The sequence below is a fragment of the Leptosomus discolor genome, chromosome 27 (genome assembly GCF_034619465.1).
Source record: "Leptosomus discolor isolate bLepDis1 chromosome 27, bLepDis1.hap2, whole genome shotgun sequence".
Taxonomy (NCBI): Eukaryota; Metazoa; Chordata; class Aves; order Leptosomiformes; family Leptosomidae; genus Leptosomus; species Leptosomus discolor.
The window spans coordinates 2,336,175-2,354,871 of record NC_141417.1 but is presented as its reverse complement, the minus strand read 5'-3'; the positions used below and the strand labels follow the sequence as shown (position 1 = coordinate 2,354,871).

Here is an 18,697-nt window from a genome sequence, read left to right as displayed (position 1 = left end):
CCTGCTGGGTTAAAAGCTTGTGTGATAATACTTCCCCCTCCTGCCAAGTTTCCTATAGGTGGATCTCAACGGCTGTGAATGCAAATCCTCTGGGGAAGTGGACCTAGAGAGGAAGATGTTGGTGTGGGTATCTGGAAGGGAGAGTCTCCAAAATGCTGGGTCGGTTTCTGCTTGTAACTGGTAACAGAGATGTTAACTGGGATGTTGTAAAGACAAACTTAAGAGACACCTGGAGTGGATTCTTATCCTTTGTCCCTCGGAAGTTGGCTTGAGTTCAGGAGAAAGTGCTTTGGCCTTGTTTGGCTACAGATGCCAATGGGTCTTGTGTTTATGCTGTGGAGCTCCCTTTCTCCTAGGAGCATTCTTCGGTGGGCAGGGAACTGAGCTTTGGCCGGGCACCGCCGGTGAAGGCATCTGCTTCAGGCGTCGCTGAGTTGTCACTGTGGCTTCTAGAGGGCGGCATCTTTGCGCTGCCTCCGTTTGGCTTCATCTCACCGTTGGTGCTGCCTGTTCCTCTTGCAAACAGCTTGGAGTTCCTCAGGGTGCTGGCAGAAACTGCGGGGGTCGGGGGGAATGAGAGGGGGGAGGTTAGAAACGTTTCATTCACACTCTGCTTTACCAAGTTGTGTGAATAAAACCACTTACGGTGCTTTGGTCTGGAGTGGACGGTACTGATGACTGTGGGTATGGGTTGCTCCATGCTGGGAACGAAAAAGGACAGTGTGAGGACATGTATTAACCTCTGCAGCACCAGAGAGATATAGTTTGGCCCATATGGGCAGAGCCAAGTGCATTGTTGGATCATGAAGGCTACCTCAACAGCATCTGAGCAAAGCATCGTCTAGAGAAGTGCTGGAACCCCCCAATCTAGGGAGTCTTAAGGAAAACTTCAGAGCAAGAAAAGGGGCTGAACTGTATGGAGCCTACTGGGATTTGTTCTTCCTTTGATCAAACCTTCAATACCAGACTCAAAGCTTGGGATATCTGCTTTCTCCCTAGGTGTTTGGGTGCATCCCTTCCCCTCTTCAGGCCCAAGGAAGCCCAGCTTACCTGCTCTCCTCCCCTTCCATCAGCTTCCTGTAAGTGAGGATCTCCACATCCAGTGCCAGTTTGATGTTCATCAGCTCCTGATACTCTTTCACCAGATGAGCCATGTCCTCCTTGCTCTTCTGTAGGGCTTCTTCTAGCTTGACCAGTTTGGCTTTGGCATCCTTGAGGGCCATCTCGCCATGCTCTCCTGCTTCTTTGATATGTTCCTCTAAGTACAGGCACTGGTGTTGCAAAGGGAAAGGGGTGGTGGAGGTGTTAGGTGTGTTGTAGTTACAGACCTGCACGTCAAGAGTTTTGTCACCCACCCCGGGACGCACCTGGCTCTTTTGGGACACGATGCAGGACCTCAGCTTCTGGATCTGTATGTTCAGGTCTGCGATCTCCCGTCGGCTGTCAAGAAGGTGACTCCCGTAGGTGCCTGACTGGGTGCTTCCTTCATTCAGCTGCAGGAGAGATGGAAGAGTGGGTTATTTGTGCGCCTCCTCTGCTGTAGCAAAGGAATCTGCAAGGATTCCCGCTGCCCTTGAGGAGAAACACCTAACTGGGGAAAAATAGTGGGTGTGTGGAAGAATTCAGGGCTCGTTCCTCTCCTGGCTGTAGCTGTGCCAGGTATAGAGCACAGTGTCTCCTGGGGTTAATTACATACTTGCTCTGTTTGGAGGAAGCACCAGTGGAAGGTCATTTGCATCTTAGGTGGGACAAGCTGCCACTGGGAGATGTCCTTGCCTTTCTCCACTGCCTGTATGGAGAGCCTAGAGCAATGAAACTACTGCTTTACACACCTCAGTAAGGAGGAATTGATCTGGGTTAGCACCCTGTCCCTCCCTCCATTCCCAGGTGTAGGCTGTCCCTCCACATCTTGCTGATTCCTGTAGTTTCTAGGCTGATCTCGCTCCCTCTTCTTTCCCTGCCTCTCCCCTGTATCAATCAGATAAGGAGACAAATACCTTTCTCCTGGTAAGTGCTTCAGCCTCCTCCCAGCTCCGAAGAGCCAGGGCTTCGTACTGGGCCCTCACTTCTTCCACAATTCTGCTCAGATCAAGTTTGCATGCGTTGTCAATTCCCAGTACAACAGAAATGTCCTTAATTTCTGTCAGCAGCTCCTCAAGTTCCTGAAGAGCAAAGAGAGAATAGGACTGAGATACCGAGTAGTCAACAAAGCTACGGGCCAGGAGACAGCTGAACCCTGGCAAATCTGCTGTGCTGAGCTGGGCAAAGCACCTTCCATATGCAGGTGGAGATGGGGAGGTTTGCAAGGTTTTCAGTCTCTGAAGTTTGGAAGCTTGGTATTAGTTTTCCCTATAAAATCCAGACTCAGGCTAGGATGTTGGTTTGGGACCTCTGGATACAATCTGTTTGACAAAATAGTGCATTTGTACTGCCTTGGGAGTAGGTTAATGGAGCTGATGATCATGCTTCAATATCAATATTCAGATGGTGGCCGTATGTCTTGGGCAAGAAACACGGCAGGATGAATCATTCTGCGGGCTGGTGGTGCAAGAAAGGTGCCTTTGCCGAGCTCTGCTTCGGTATCTAGCGAGGCTGTGGCTGCCACTGGTGGTGGTGTAGTCTGCTTTGTGTCTAGTTAGAGAAGGGAGAAACAGGACCCTTCTCTGAGCACATCCATCACTGGCAGGCCTGTTCCACTCCCCAGAGCTGCTCTCACACGCTGGGGAAGCTCAAGCCAGCGTGGGGAAAGCAGGAACGTGCACGCACAAGCTGCAGGATCACTGGCTGGGATGTTTGCTCTTGATAGCTGACTCGGTCACAGCTTCAGAGAAAGGAGCCAAACAATGATGAATGCAGACTCCCCTCCGTGAACCTACAAAGGACCCTTAATCCGTGCCTGTAAACTGCGCTCCTGGGTGGTTTGTATCCGGGCAAGACGTGGCCTGATGTTGATCAGATGGTGCAGACATTCACTTGGCAGCTCCCCCCCCAGCCTCGGACTGCTCCTGCAGGGGTGTCACCGGTATCTCTGCAGATGCTTCTGATTTATACCGGTGTTAAAGGAGAGCATCATACATCTCTGCCCATCTCTTACCTTTCATCTTGATGTTTTTGTTCTTCCCTTTTGTGCTGGGGGCTCTAATCTCTTTAGACAAGCATTTGTATACCTTGTTTGCCTTGCCTTCCCCTGGCTGGGGAGACAAAGGGCACCCTGATAGGTGATTCATGAGTAACGGAAAAATACCCCACCACTCTTCCAAAGAATAGGATTATCAGTGTATTTTTTCCCACTGGTGTTTAATCCTTGAGCCTCTTTGTTAACCTTTGAGCAGGTTAATAGCTATATGAGAAAATGCACGTTTATTGCAAATACTTGAGCATCCTCTGCCAGGGGGAAAAAAAATAAAAGGGAAAAAAAGAACCAGGTGGCTTATTAATGAGGATTGAGGTTGGGATTTTCTTCTGATTCATACCAACATGCTGTGAGCAAAGCTGTCAAGCAAAGTTTTCCTCATTTGCTCTTCTAGAGGGTATGTGTGCCTGTATGTCGATGTCTGTCAAATCAACAGGTACAGGTGAGAAAACTACTAACCTGAAAACAAGCTATTGAGAGGAGAGGGCAGAGAGGTGGACGGTAATTTCTTTGCATGAAGCCTGGGTAAAAAAAAAATCTGCAGCCTTCTGCCGGGACAGCAGTGTGAAACCTGGAGGAAATCGGCTCAAGAAGAAGATGCTCACAGCAGGGTCTGATTTCCAGCTACCCCTGTGATCTGCCTCGCACCGGGAATAATCTTACCACTTTAGAGAAAGTAAGGCTTCATGGTTAGCTGCCGGCAGGGCATGTGTCCTAATGCAGCTCTGATCTCTTTCTGCCTCTCTGTGCCTCAGTTTCCCCACGAGGAATGTTAACATTCCTCTGTCAAGCATTTTAATTTTTTGTACTGGTGGAATTTAGACAAGTCATTAGTATTCCCAAAACACTGCCGAGCCTGCTTGGTAACATTTTACTGGCTCTGAGTAAGTGGCTGTAATCGCTTCACCCTGTTTCAGTAGATACAGGCACGCTGCAGCCTTTGGGTTTGTCTGAAGGGCTGCAGACTCCGTATCCTTCCCCCTCCTTGGTGAAATCATACCTGACTGCGCGCTTTAAGTGGAAACGGAGTATGTTGGATTGTGTTAAAGAGCATCCAGCACCTCACCCAGGTTCCCCATGGCTTGTCCTGTGTTGTTGTGAGCCTTTCCTCTGGGTCTGAATAGATTATTCAGCTCGCTCAGGACCTGGGGCACTTGGTCTCAAGGCAAATGCTATCCGTGGGGGTTAGGAGCTGAGCCCCAAACCAGCCAGCTTGGGAGTTAGATGGGGATTCCTGCCTGTTAGAGAGGAGACCAGCTGGAGCAGCCTCCTTGCGGTAGCTGGGGGGCAGAAGGAACATCCTGCTCCAATTTAAGATGGAGCTGGTTTAGTTAAGGGAAGGGGATTAGCTCGTGGGACCCTGCCCTGAGCCATCTAATAGTTGTCTGCAACACCACGCGACTCCCCTGGACAAGCTCTTCTTTCAGTGTAAATCCAGAACAATGCCCTCTCTGTAGTGTGACTGTCCGCAAAAATGCCGTGGTTTTTTTGCATAGTAGCTTGTGTGTTCCTGGGCCTCTCCCCCGATTGCTTTTTTTACCTGCTCATAGATGGTTTTTTTCAACTCCATCAGCTCTTGGAGTCCGTTGAGTTTTACTTCCAGCTCAGTTCTGTGCAAGGAGCTCACATCTAAATCCTGCAGGAGATGGAAAGTGTATCAATCAATAGTTTGTCTTTGAGTGTGTAACAAGAAGTCTTTCCCACTGCCACCTCTCCCCCAGCAAGTGCCCTGCCTGCTATTTATTGGCAGGTACTTGTGAAACTCCTCTCCTGCCCTGCAAGCAGGGAGGAGGCTCCTTTGTGGCCCTTTTTCCTCTGCAAGTTGTTTTTTTTTTTTCCCTGAGTGAGTGCTTTGGTGGAAGTCTCAAATGAGGTCGGGTGGAGAAGGAAACAGGCAGGGCTGGTCCATACCCACTCATCTTTTGTTCGCCACAAAAAGCACGGGTTATTGAAAACTCCGATGCCGTCCACAAAAGTCACCAGAAACTGCCCTTACTGGCTGGTGAGTGTGTCAGGGAAAACATGCAATTAGCCATAATGATAACTTGTGGGGAAGGTTTCCTCTGTCTGATAACACCCTGCATTCCTGCACCTTGGATTTTTATTTTTATTTTTATTTTAAAATGCAAAGTCTGTGCACAAAGCCTCCCATCGCAGCTGATACTCAAATGCAGCTACTTCTGGGGTGGGATGTTTAACCAGGGCGTGGCTGTGCAACAGGAAGCAAAAGCAAACACATTTATCATTTTCCAGCCTTTCTCAACCTGTGACGTCATTCTGAGAGGAAAACATGCCAGGGAGCAGAAGTATTGCCTCGGAGGGTCCTGGGGTGCGGACCCCCGCTCCCTAGGCTGGGTTTGGCCAGCGCAATGGCAACGTGGTTGGGTGCCGGCATGGTCTGCCCCCCAGGCGCTTCTGCCAAGAGCCGTGGGGCTTTCCTGTCACCACAAGTGGCCCAGAGTCACTTGTACTTTTCCTGTTGAAATGGTGGCTGTGTTCACCACTCTACTGTCCTCCTCAAGCCCTTACTACCCCACAAACCATCTGTGGGACAAGGTTCAAGAGCTAGCTCTGGACTGGCTGAGCTGAGCCTGGAGCATCTTGCCTCTCCAGGTTCTTCTGTGACTGTGCAGAGCTGGTGTAGAGCTTGTCCAGATGACAAGGTTCTCTTGCCACTGACCTTTTTGAGCTCCGTGAAGGTGTATTCCATGCCGCTACAGAGGCGAATTTCGTCCTCGTATCTACAGAGAGTGAAAAAAAAGTGGTAAGAAATTGAACATGGTGAAAGCCTCTGGGGTGCTTGTGTTGCTGGCCCCAAAAAGCGTTGGACTCGAAGCTTTCCGCTTTTACTATAATGTCCCACCTCCTCGGTGTACGCTAGACAGCAAGGAGAGAGATCTTTTAGGTGTGGGCATCTTGGACAAGAGAGAGGGTAACAAGCTGCCACATGCCAGCTGCTCTGTAGTAACACCATGAGGGCTTTAACTCTGAAGAGGCCCAGAGCACAGAGGAGGTAGCTTTAATTCTAATTTAATTTGAGGGCTAAGCAACCTCAGGTTACCTCACATTTGCCGCAGAAAGAGAGAGTAGGCACGGAGAAATGAGGTGTGGTGAGTTATTCTCTGTGAAACCCAGTTGCATGCCCAAAGACCTCTAAATTTTCACCCTGAGCCTTCCTCTTCTGTTTCTTTCAGGTATCCTCAGCATTTAATTTCCCGAGTCTGAGAGTCTTCTCAAGGGAGAAAACTTCAGCTTGTGAAAATCCCAAGAATACTGGACTGGTGTCATAACTTATCCTAAATGTAGCGCAATTTGTGAAGTAACGCAGGACCTGGCAAAGCAATTTGTGGAAAACAGTGCCCACAGAGCAGAAGGTAACGAAAACCGGACGGGATAGTGTGGAGTCCTGATGGCTAAATAACCCGCGGAGGAACCAGCCCTGCAGGTGTCTGAAAACGGGTTTGATAAGGCAGGGTCAGGATAGCACAGACTTAGTCCAGGGGCAAATGCATTTCTTGATGGCCAGCAGCAGCCGTGAAGAGGGTAGCTTAGGGAATGCACCAGCCCTTGTTGGCTCTTGGGACGAGCGTGTGGCTAGCCCTGGTGCTGCTGAAAGCAAGCACCCGACCAGGAAGCCACGGTGTCTCTTTTGGCCTTGTGTGTGGCCAGCAGCGGTTGGTTCGTTTGCCGTGCAGGAGCGTTATGTGATGGGTGTTTGGTGTCTCCCACTGTGCTGCTGGACACGCTTTGGGGGTGTTGGCTCTGGGACCAGAGCAGGTTGTGCTTTCAGGGAGGTCGTGGCTTTCCAGCTCTTCCGTGATACCTCAGGCTCCTCTTAGCCTAATGGGCATGTAGCCTTTCCCAGCTGGAATTAAGCCTTTCAGTGCTACTTATAGATGCCACCAAATTGATATGGGAAAGGCTGAGACCTTTGGGAATGAGGTGAAATGGCATCGCTAGCAGAGTGGTGATGATAACGTTGGGAATCACAGCCATATTCTGTTTGGTCTGGTGTATCATCACTCCAGTTACCCTCGAGAGCCTTCCCTGCTGCTGCATGAACCTTCAAGAGGAAGAGGAGCTGTGCCTAGGAGTGGAAAGAGGAGAAGGCTTTGGGAATTGCATTGCAGGGCAAGGGGGTAAGTCATGCTCAGGAGCTGACCTGAAATATCAAAACCAGCTCCCTGGAGCTGTTCCTTCCTTGACAGAGGGGATGGTGAGGGCAGGGAGGGGATCCGACAGTCACAGCCTATAGTTAGGCACATCCGAGGTTCCTCCTGAGTACCCCCATGGTGTTAAACTCGCCCTCTCCTCGCCTACTTTTATAATGCCGGCGTGGCTAACGAGATTTACCCGTCTGGTTTCTCTGCTCTTTAGCTGGAATGTTAGCCGTGCTGCCAGCGTAATTACAGCCTGCCACTCTGCCTTCATCCTCGTTGCATCTCAGCCCAATCCCAGTCTGTCCCAGCCTGCTGAAGCAGCTTCGCACATTGCCGGGCGCTGACATAATCTTGCATATTGAACAAACAACACTCCTGGCTGAAAGAGAGCAGGCCCAGCCAGCCAAACGTGCTCGCCGCATGGCTCCGGAGGGACCTGGCGGCCCGGAGATGACTCACATGGGGATGGAGCATTCCACAAACACATTACAGCATTTATCTCCTTAGAGATAATCCTCAAGCAGTCATGCATTAAGGCGTAAATCCATCCCATCTCGATTCATGCACTTAAGACACACTTGAGACAGGCGTCTGGTCGCCTTGGGCTCCTTCCATAGGCACTGGAGCGAAATCAGAGGTGAACCAAATCTCAGGCAGGCTGTTTTCCTCTCTGGATGTGCCTTCCAGACTACTTTAGGGTGAAGATAGAGCGGTGGGATGGATCTGGGCCTGGTGTCACAAAATTCAGTCAGTCTTCCTCTTGTGGCACAAGGAAACGGGGCAGGAAGTAGCTGAAAACCAGCTGTAGAGGCTGAAGGTAGAGGGGTGTTGTCTGCCTGGTCTTCAAACGGCAAGATTTGACTAAGACAATCCCTGGAGCTCAGAAAGGGATCCTCTAAGGGCTGTATGCCGCATATTTTCCTGCGGTATCTCCCTAGTGCCACACCAGAGTAGGTCAGCAAAGGCAAAAATTCCCTGCCTTCTCTTTCAAACGGATCTCTGCCCGTGCAAATGACGTGTGTGGGCAGCTGAAGCAAACACTTGTGCAGATGTGTGCCTCTGGGCAGTCATCCCTATGTGGGTATGTTTTGGTATTTGATTTTTAGCTTGACTTTCTGAAGAAGCAGAGTTTGAGATCCCGTGCCAGCCTCCAGCCCCCTTCCCTCTCCCCTCTCCATTCTTCTCTGCCCTTGGAAGTGCTGGTCACTAATTTGAGAAGGAGCTGCAAGTGTCCCATCTACTTAAATCTCCTGTATGGTTTTTGGAAAGCAGACCCTGGATAGAGAAGGCAGATGGATTAGGGCCTTACAGAGGGGCACTGACAGGCAGTTTTCACGTGGTCTGTTGGGCAGCAGCCTGCGTGAGTGGTCACCGTGCGCGTGGCGTGTTTCGTCTGGAGTGCCGCAGCTTGGGTGAGAGCGCAACCAGTTAAATTTGCCAGAGAAGTTACTAGCTTTTCCTCCCCCTAAAAAAATTTCCCTTGGGAAAAGAAACCTCCAGAGGGAGTTGGAAGCCTCCAAAATTTGCATGGTTTAGGCAGACCATTTGCTCCAGAAAAACAACTGGGCTGAGGCAGCCCTCTTGAAGGCGGCGTGCAGGACTCAACAGAGCCGGTGTGGGTTAGGACGGGGTTGGGTTGCTGCCTGGAGAAGGCTCAGCAGAAGCAGCAGTTTCTCTCCCCGTGAATCACTAACCACGGGGAGCAGCACAGCGGATTGTCCCTGTCACAGAAATCCACCTGCACTGGCTTTGGGTGGTAACGGCGCCCAACGGCAGGGTGGGTTTTGCCTGTTTGCCGCTTAGGTCACCCCTGTCAGGGCTTGTGCCTTGCAGCTCACCAGTGGGAGAAAGCGGAAGGGGAAGGCTCCACAAGTGAAGGCAAAGTGCTCTGAGGAGCAGCGTAATTTCCCAACGCTGTTTTCCCGTGGCGGTGTAGTCCCGCAAAGCGGGAACGCTCCTCGAGACCGATAGCGGGGCTAGTCGTACGCCGGTGCCCGTCGTGGATTCTCCCCTGTCTAATACTGCGCGCGTGCACGTGCTGCATCCTTATCTTCTGTGGGTGTTGGGTGGGTCCTGTTCCTCTAGTCAGTCTCCGCTTTTAGTTTTGAGGGACTAGTATTCCTCTCTTATCCAACTAGGTAGTAACTGTCCAAGGAAATCAAAAGGTAAGGGGAAACACACAGCCAGCCTGTTTAAGTGCCTTTATCCTTAAGAAATCAGGCTGAAAAGTAAGTGAAGTGGCAGGTGTAGGCAGTTAATGAGACAAGTACTGAGTACAACTTGTGAGAGCAGATATGGGTGACTGAGGGGACATTTCTCCACCAGCCCAACTGTTTTCCTATCTGGGTTTTCCTGACTGTCAGGGAATAAACCAAGAAGTATCTTTTATATCTGCAGGGCCACAGAGCGGTTACTTCCTCAGGGAAGCGCAAGGAAGACCAAGTGCTCCAGAGAGGGGTGACAGGTCTTCACCTTCTTAGGGCAGGGAGTACCTGGTACAATCCATATTGTGGCTTTGATCCAAGCTCGGGGTCGCTACCTGTCAGCAAAGCAAGCATCAGTGAGCCCAGGTCTTGTATTGAAACCAACATTTAACTAAAGAGCAGATGGATGCCCACCACGAGGAATTTGGGTATTTCTAGGCACCTGGGTATCAGCGTGTCACTTCTGGAAGGACGCCGAGCGTAACGATTTTGGCGTAAGGTCAAGAACCAAACTCCTAGTGCCTGTTTCTGCGCTGTGAGCTTGAGTGAGACATTAAGCTGCTGTGCCTCCATTAATATGTCTGTAAAGTGGAGGTATCGATCCTTCCCTTAATTTGCAGACATGTTGAGAGCTGGTTTAATCAAAGTCTGGATGCAAAGAGCTTTAGGATGCTTGGGCTAAACTCTCTGGAGAGGGCACTGTTATTATTTATGCATCACTTTGTACACCAGGAACAGGTTTGGGCTATTACTACAGTGATGTCTATCGGTGCCAGCGGAGGGGTGGTCCCTCAGCATCGCTGTTCTGTTTTGACAGTGCCCATACATGGTGCTCTGCTGCAGATCAGCGTGGAGGACTCCAGAGATCTTGTGTAGGCAGTTGGGTGTAACTGTAAGGGAAAGTGTCTAATTGTGGGTTCATCTGTGGTATGCAAATGACACCGATAATAAGAAAAGCATTGTATTCTTGAATGAGCCATGGCACATCTCAGATGCTTTTATCTGAAGATCTCAAAGCTCTTGGCAAAAGCAGCGATAAGCACGTGGCAGCTGGTCCTCCCTTAAACTTTCAGCTGCCTCCGTATTTTCTGTCAGGAGGTTTTCTGGGTAAAAGTCCGACTTGCTCGTCAGAGCAGAGTTTTGCATTAAATGTTGTGGGGTGAAGGGGAAAAGGAAGGGATGTTTGTTAATACTAAGCAGCTTAGATCCATGAAATAGTTTGGGGAGAAAGTTCTGGTTTGTGGTAATAGTGTGTAGAATAAATATTTCTCTGTTTTAGTGGCTGTCACTCCTGATAATACTGTTCCCCAGAGCTGTTCTGTGGCCTGAGGCATTTCTCAGATGCCCTGCACTCGTTGGTATTTCGCTTTTTATGGGTTTCCTTTCATCTCTAGTTAATCAGGAGGAGGCTAGGACGCTAACTTCTCAAATACACAGCTCTGTGCGCACCAAACCAGGAATTTGTTCCTGGGAATAAAAGACTGTCTGTGTTAAATCAAGCCCACGCTACTCTTCATGCACACGCCTTTGAAACACGTTCCCCCCTGTAATATCCAGCTGGGCTAGACACCTACTTGCTTCGAAAGTTATCCATGGTGCTCAGGACCTTTGTCAGCTCGGACTCGAGATTTTCCTGCTCGTAGTTGAGTGCCTTCATCTCTTGATTCATTTTGCTCATGTACTGATCATAGATGGCCTTGATGTCCGACTCGGAGTGCGAATTGTCTTGATCCTTCAGGAAGTTCCACCGTGTTGTCAGGACCTTGTTCTGTTGCTCCAAGCACTGGACCTACAGAAGAGGTTTCAGAGATATTAGTAACACCCACAGCCAAAATCAAAGCTGACTGCTCCTGGCAGGGCAGGAGGCACCTGGAGACCTTCAGAGTAGCGAGAAGCTGCTGGAATCAGCAGAGATTTCTGGGTAAGAATGAGAAATCTCCTGTAATTTGGGCCTCAGGATGGAGGGTTGTAGGGACTTTTACAAGTTTTACACATTGCCTGCTAATTAGTTTTTTGATAGAACATGTTTGCATCAAAACGAATAAGCATCTTTCATTAAATCCCTGAAAAATAAGAACTGTTCAATGCCGGTCCCCTTTGCCTGTGAACATGCTGAAGTAAAGGCTGGAAGTCCAGCACAGGTCATGCCCAGGTGTCCGGGGTGAACGAAAGTCAGATTTACTACCTTGGAGTGGCAGAAAGCTAACTCCTCTCACATCTGTAGGATTACACCGTGGTGAAGTTTGAGTAGTGAAGCAGAGGCCTGGTTTGTGTTGCAAAGCAACGGAGCCGAGGCCTATGGGAACTCTAGAGAATAAGCAAAATAATTACGGACTCCACGTGAGGTCTCTGTGTGCGTGTGCCTGTCTGCTTGAGAGGGGATACACTGCGTTTTCATGCACCTGCCGCTTGATGCATCTGGTGCTCTTCTTTCCTAACACAATCTTAACAGTAGTGCTCAGTGTTAAACAGTTTTCATCTTCAAAGCTCTTGGCTAACTTCAATTAATTATCTAACTGCTACCTCTCTGTGAACAAAACCCAACTCTTTCAGTGACATTTTGGCTGGTGATTTGTTGCCTCCAACAGTGTCCTCCGCTCTGTCACGGAGATGGTTCAGTGCTGATGCTACGCCCTGCGCGGTGGGAGCAGTGGGGTGCGGATGCTATCAGCCCTGGACCTTCTGCTTGGCCTTCAGCTTTCACTGGAACTTTCTGTGGCCCGAAGCGGCAGCAGCATCAGTGTGTTGAAGAGGCAGAGTTCCCAGCTGCTGACCCCTGCACGGATGTATGTGGTGAGAAGCAGCATCTTTCCCAAAACACTGAGAGAGAGGGAGAGAAGCAGGAGCAGAGAGCAGGCAAGCAAAGCGGAAGCACTCCGATGCTCGCAGTCGGTTTTCAGCAGAAGGGATGTGAGTGTTGGGATCTTCTGGGTCTCACCGTTAGAGACCTAATCCTTCCTTCCTGATACCTTAAGACATGGCTGCAGACATCCCATCAGTAGACCAGTCTGCTGACTGGCTGCTTTGTCCTGGCTCAAAACCAGAGTGGCACGCTGTGTGCGTCTGTGCATGCGTGAGGCTGAGAACCAGAGGGTGCTGCTGCTGCAGAGCCAGAAAAGGGGCATTGCGAGTGGCACAAGAAAGTGGCCTCTTGGGCTACCAGGAGCCAGTTGGGCCACTTGTTCTCTCCATCTCAGGGGACGTGAGATGGAGCATCTCCCAGTGGGGCTGGGGTCAACCTGTGCATCGGCTGTAGGGAACAGCCTCGCATTTTAAGGCAGCTTCCCTGTTTGCTGTGGGGATGGTAGGTGGTTGCCTGCATTGGCTGTTGTTCTAAGTCCATCTTTGACCCTCAGATCAAGTCTCAGTTCCTGACCTTGCTCCTGATCCTTAGCTGCTCTTTTTTCTCCCTCCCCCAAACTCCAGTTTCTTTGCTGTTCCCAAATTGTACCCATCAACTGGGCTGAACTGCTTACATCTGGGCTTCTTGCACAGTGTCCCTCTTAGCAGAAATTCTTCCTTGCAAAGTCTTTAAATGTGAGCTTTGCAGCAGAAGAATCACCCAGATCTGGCCTTATTTCCCAGAAAAATCATGCCTGAACACAGAAGTAGTGACCAAAGCTTGGTCCTCAGAGGCCTTTACCTCTGTGCTGCTCAGGCTAAAGGTAGGGCTTCAAACAGGGGCTCTGTGACTTGGCTTTTCCCCGTCTTCCACCTGGACATATCTGGATGGAAAAAAAAATACTAGCAGATCTGGAACAGCCTGCTGGAAAACCATCATCAGCAAGCTCCTAAAGTTAGTGTGGTCAATTATCTGAGGAATTAGCCGCTCAGGCTTGAAACCATCCAAATTCCTGATTAAAAAGACAAGTTCTCTTTGACAAGGAAGTGTCATTGCTTTCCTCTGGAATGAGGGCCTGAGGCAGATGGCTGAAGTTTGCCACTTGATGTACCACTTGAAGCTAGAGCCTTCAAAGCTAAACGCAGGAGCTGCTAGCACTAAAGTCAAAGCCACCCAACCGAGGTGGGGTGTTTGTATCTTCTGTCCATCAGGCCCTGTAATGCACACTTATCAGCAGGCCACCGGATTGGGTTTATCGGGAGACCCTGAGGCGCTCTCGCTTCTTCCATCCCTGTTTGCACGCAACAAGCTAGTGCACGTGGTCTGGCTCACGTACATACTGTCACTACGTGGCCTTGTCCCATCTCCCCTACCCCCATCCTTTCTGCTGAGGTCTGGTTTCTGAGCAGAGCTAACTTCCACACAAACCCCGACCTCTCCATCTGGATAGTCAAAGGACCAGCCCTGCAGCATGGGCCACGCAACCCACCTGGGTAATTTCCAAACCAAGGGTTCTCCAAGTTCACGTTGCCAAGATCTGCGCTTGGAAGAGCACAGACTAGGAGGCTGCCGTGCCCCTCCGTCCAGGGTCAGCCCCCTGGTACCACCGCGTGCCTGTTTGCGCGCGTTGGTGCGTTTGGTTCACAACTATTCAGTTTGGATAGATGCTGGGGGAGATGGTTCCCCCGCCCTTCTCCTTCCCGGTGTGAATTCAGGTCCTCTTAGAGGTAGAGTTAAAACAAAACAAAACAAATCCCAAGCCATAGTAGCTTGGCATCGAGTGCCTGTATTGTAGACTGCAGTGAAGCAATCCTCCTAGGAGATTACCATCTGTTTACAGAGCACCAGGGCTTTGCAGAAACTTGCTTCGGCTAGATGAATTGTTTTCCTTTGAGAAAACCTTCTGCCTTCTCATGGATCTTAAAGAGATGAAAGCGACACTTTCTTGGCTAAGCACGCAACCTCTTGCAATAAAAAAACCACAGAGGAGGGAGGCGGGTGGGGGGCCTTCCTTGCCCACCACGTTGCTACGGAGGTGAATTTTCAGCTCTCTTTGGCAGAGAGAGAAGAATTTGAGCTGCCGCCTTAATCGGCGTCACTGCCCATGGCAGTTTGTCCACTCTGGGAGCCAAGGCCTGCTCTATCCGGCACCGTGCCTCCGTGGCCCTGCCTTTGCTGCTCAGGCAGGGCTGTGGGTCCTCCCCAGGCACCCATGGGGTGACAGACGCAGCAAAGGAGATGCATGGGCTGCCCGATGCCACGGACCACCATGCGGCCCAGCTTCACCTAGAGATGATGCTAGCCCTTGTTAAAACAGATAGCACTGAAGGAATAACTAATTGGGTAATTAGCCTCCTATTCAGAGCCTGGCAATGATTAGCTGAAGGCCTTGATAAGTCTCCTGAGAGACTGATTAGTTTTTACTTCCCCACCACCATCCTTGTCCCCATGCTGCACCATGGTCCTCAGTAGCTCACCTTACCTTCTCAATTAGGGTCACAAACTGGTTGTTGAGCAACTTGATGTCCTCTTTCTCCTGCTGCCGCATAGCTTGGAAGTCTGAGTCGATATCAAGGTGAATGGGGGCCAGGAATCTCCCGTCGATGGAGAAGGAGGAGTAAGAGGAGCATTGGTATCCACCATCTCCATGGAGGCTGAGAGAGCTGTAGCCACTGCTGGCCAACCCGTTGGGACTGCAGCGGCCCAGGCGATCCGGGGACGTGCTGGCTGCTTTTCCTCTGCTCATCTTCCCTGACACCTCCCAAGAGGAGAGGGAGCCACTGGTGAAGGCTTTGCAAGGGTTAGTCATGCTCGGCTTGTGGCTCTGCAGCTCCAGGGGAGGGGAAGGGAGGGAAAGAGGGAGGAAAAAAGAGATGAAGTTTTCTTGCTGCTGCTGCTGCCTCAAAGGGAAGGAGAGTAGTGGCACGCTGAGGAGTTTGGTCGGCTTAATTCCTGTCTCCTCAGCTCGTGGGTTGGCTAATGAATTACAAGCACCTGTTCTCCTATGTTCATTAAACGGAGGAGGGTGTAACCGTTGATGTAATCCAGATCAACCTGTTGGCTTTTTATTTTTTTTTTTTTTCTTCCCTCCTCTGTCTGTACCCTCCTTTCTTCAGGAGCTTGTTTGTGTGGTGAGGGCATAGGCACTCGCAGCAAAAACAAATCACTCACAGGTAATTCGCTGGGCCCCAAGCAGCTGCTTTCCTCATCCTTAAATGGTGAAGAAAGCAGTCAGAGGTGCTGGGCTGCAGCAGCTTGGGCAGGATGGCTCTGAGCGCAGCTGCTGCACTCGGGCTTGGCGCATGGAGCCTGGGTTCAACCCCTGGCTGGTTTCCAGCCAAAATGTGTGAAGGAATTGTGATTTTTTTTATTTATTTATTTTTTTTTTTTTAGGTGGGGGAGTGTTTAAAATGTTAAAGAAAGAGCCTGAATTGGCGAAGGGTAGAAGTTTGGAAACACAACTCAAGCTCACTGTGATTAGAGGTGCTCATGGTCTTCCTTTGACCACACGGGCACATCACGGAAGCTTCTGGTGCTCTGAATGTTTTAGGGATGATCGGTCTGGTTTTGAGACCCCTGGGTGTGGGGACAGAGGGTCCTGAGGTTATTCAGTCATCTGGTCTGGGCGCAACAGAGACCTTCAAAACCTCTAGACACCGAGTTGGATCTCAAAAGGGCCCAAGTCCATCTTTGACTGCCGTGCTCCCGCTCCTTGAAAGCCCTTTAAAAGCTGGCGCTGGAGACACCAAAAACCACTGTCTTTTAATGAATTCTAGGGAGCTAAGGTGGCACGCCCTTAAATACCTGTTTGGACCTAGGTATAAATCAGTGTTGGCCATAGCTCTCTTGAAAGCGTTTTCCTGCTTTAACTCAGTTTCTCATGTGAAAAATCAGGACAGAAGAACATTCGTTTCTTCCTCTTTTTGTCTGTTGGCATTGTGGTAGTCTCAGGAAAGGGGATGATCTTCTCTGGCCAAATTTTGGAATTTCTTTTGTGGGAAAGCTGCTAGTTTTTGGTCTGGTTCTGCCCCACGTTGGAAAACGGGAATTTCCCTGCCAAGTGAAGCGAAACAAAGCTTGGATTTGTCGCAGACCTGCTTCAACAAGAAACATGTCTGATGATGTAGGAGTTTTTGTCTTAAGAAGGACTTCAGAAGGAAGATGACCCGTTCCAGCAAGGTTAACCTTTTCTTCAAGCGTAGTTTCAGTATTTTGCAAAGAACAGTGTGCTCTCACATAGCATGTCCCTCTTACCAAAACACCCTTTCCAGGGAAAGCGTTTCCCCGATGATCCATTGAATACCAAGTCCCTCACTCAACGGATCCTTGTCAGGACATTTCAGTTTAATCCTGATGACTTATTTTAAGGATTAAACCAGAATTTGTGGCTGGGAGATGACAAAGCTCATGGCTCTTGGAAGGTGAGGTGAGATTATCAGTCTCATCGTGGGCTGCTCGTTTGTGGCTTTGTGGTTGCAGGCACATCAGTGCTTCTGATTAGCATCAGGTCATGGGGTCACCTGGCAGGTTTTTTGCTTCATCTGGTACTGAGGGCAGTTGTGATGGCTCCCCAGGAACGATCCCTCTGAGGGAAGGAGATAGAGGTGAAATTAGGCCAGTTCAATTTAATAGCGGCTGGGAGCAGTGTTCTGTGCTGAGCTGGGCAGGATATTGCCCGATTATCTTCTGCAGGATCCCAGGAAGCACTGCTGCAGACAGCGCACTGCTGGTCATCGCATCAGCAACCACGTCTGCTTGAGCATCAGTCCCTACTCCTTTCTCCTCCAAGCATCAATTCTTTCTCTCCCCCCTTTTTTTTTTTTGTTATTTTTCCATTTTTTTTCTTGAAATGAAATGTCTAACGCTGGATCCAGCCTGTGGGGATATCCAGTTTGGCTGAAATAGCATCTCCCAGTACAGAATGGCCCAAAAAGCTCTCCAGATGATCAGATCTACGTAACGCATCGCTTGATGCCTTTTGTGTCCTGCTTCCTGCACAGCATCACGTACTGTATCCCACATCCTCTCTGTCAGATGCTGGAGGCAGGGACCGAATCATTGTGCCACAGAAAGATGCAGAAGGATGATGGCTTGGGATTAAAGCTGCCTTTATGCTTGGGAAAGGGAGACTGGAAAGCCATTTTTCAGTGGGAGCGCTGGGGCTACTCTACTCTGAGATGAGCAAGGCTGTTTAAAGTCCTGCCTCCTTCCAGCAGGATGGGTATAATTTGCAATAACTCTCTAAGGAAAGTGTTTGCAAGTGGTCATCTCTGCTGGCAGGTGATGTGAGGATGTGTGGGAAGAGCCTCCAGAGAGAGGATTAACCTGCTTTCTGACCTCTCCGTTCTAGGTGCCAAGGCTGAAGCTCCTGTTGTCCCACCTGCTAGGCAGAGGGGTGAGGTGGGGATCCAAGCTTGCCAAGGGGGGACGCTGCCGCTCGTGGTGCTGGGTTTTAGGGGGGATTCTAACTTCAGTCTAGCCAGGGCAATGCCCAACAGCCTGATACCAAAATGATACAGCTCTTTGGTATCGTGGGAGCCTGTAGCAGTGCAGAAGCTTGTCACCCCGTGCTGTCTTTTCAAGGATGGAGAAGGGAGAGCTCCTTTGCCTTGCTATGTGTTTCTCTCCCTTGCTGTCTTCCCTGCCCTATGGGAGAGGCAGTGCTGAGTCAGGGTGTTTCTTCCTTTCCTGATGATGTTCTCAATGCTCCTCCTCAGCCAGGTATTTGGTTCGATTTGGAATGGGGCCGGTCTCCAAAACTGGGCTTTAAGATTTGGTGCCAGCCTTCTTGGCTGCACAGCAAAACAAGCTCAAAAAGGATGGGGACAAGAGGAAGGTGGTAACAAGCTGGAGAAGGCTCTGGAGGGTGTGATGAAGGGTCCAGTCACCTTCAGCTAAACTGCTGCGTCCTTCTGCTCCCGTAGCCTTGCTGCCTGTGTCCTTGCAGCTTGGTCTAGCTTGTCTCCTGATCCATTTGGATGGAGTCGTCACCATCCAAAGATGCTGAGTTGTCCCAGGAACTCCCATTCTGGATATGTCTGGAGCAAGGCAACGTGCTTCTTTGAGTTTACAGTGTGGTGGTTTGGTAGGTTTGAGATTTGGGGATGGGCACAGGGTGGCTTAAACTATCACGAGGTGGCTTGGGGGTGCTTAAACCTTTGCAGACAAACCTAGAGAGTCTTGCCACCCTTGCCTTGATACATGGAGATGTACCCCGGCCATCTGGAAAAGCACCTTTTAGGGTTATTGGCTCAATCTGTATACACATAGTAGAATAATTTATTTATCAAGGTTCCGTAAGTAATTGCTGTTTATTAAGTATGGGTAATGTATGAAGCATAAACAACGAATCAGCATT

At 50.0% G+C, this 18,697-nt stretch overlaps 1 protein-coding gene across 2 annotated transcripts; it reads right to left on the bottom strand.

Moving 5' to 3' along the window:
- Window positions 1–352: 352 nt before the first annotated feature.
- On the bottom strand, window positions 353–15,148 carry LOC104344153 (keratin, type II cytoskeletal 80). Of its 2 annotated transcripts, XM_009948216.2 has the most exons (9): window positions 14,822–15,085; window positions 11,072–11,286; window positions 5,814–5,874; window positions 4,674–4,769; window positions 1,998–2,162; window positions 1,368–1,493; window positions 1,051–1,271; window positions 646–701; window positions 353–555 (listed from the first exon to the last, which is right to left on the bottom strand). In XM_009948216.2, exons 1-9 carry the CDS (start codon window positions 15,083–15,085, stop codon window positions 353–355), a joined length of 1,407 nt encoding a protein of 468 aa, XP_009946518.2. The 2 variants fall into 2 exon arrangements, with proteins under 2 accessions (XP_009946518.2, XP_086334820.1); XM_086478694.1 differs by having other exon boundaries at window positions 353–701; window positions 14,822–15,148.
- Between the last annotated feature and the right edge of the window lie 3,549 nt (window positions 15,149–18,697).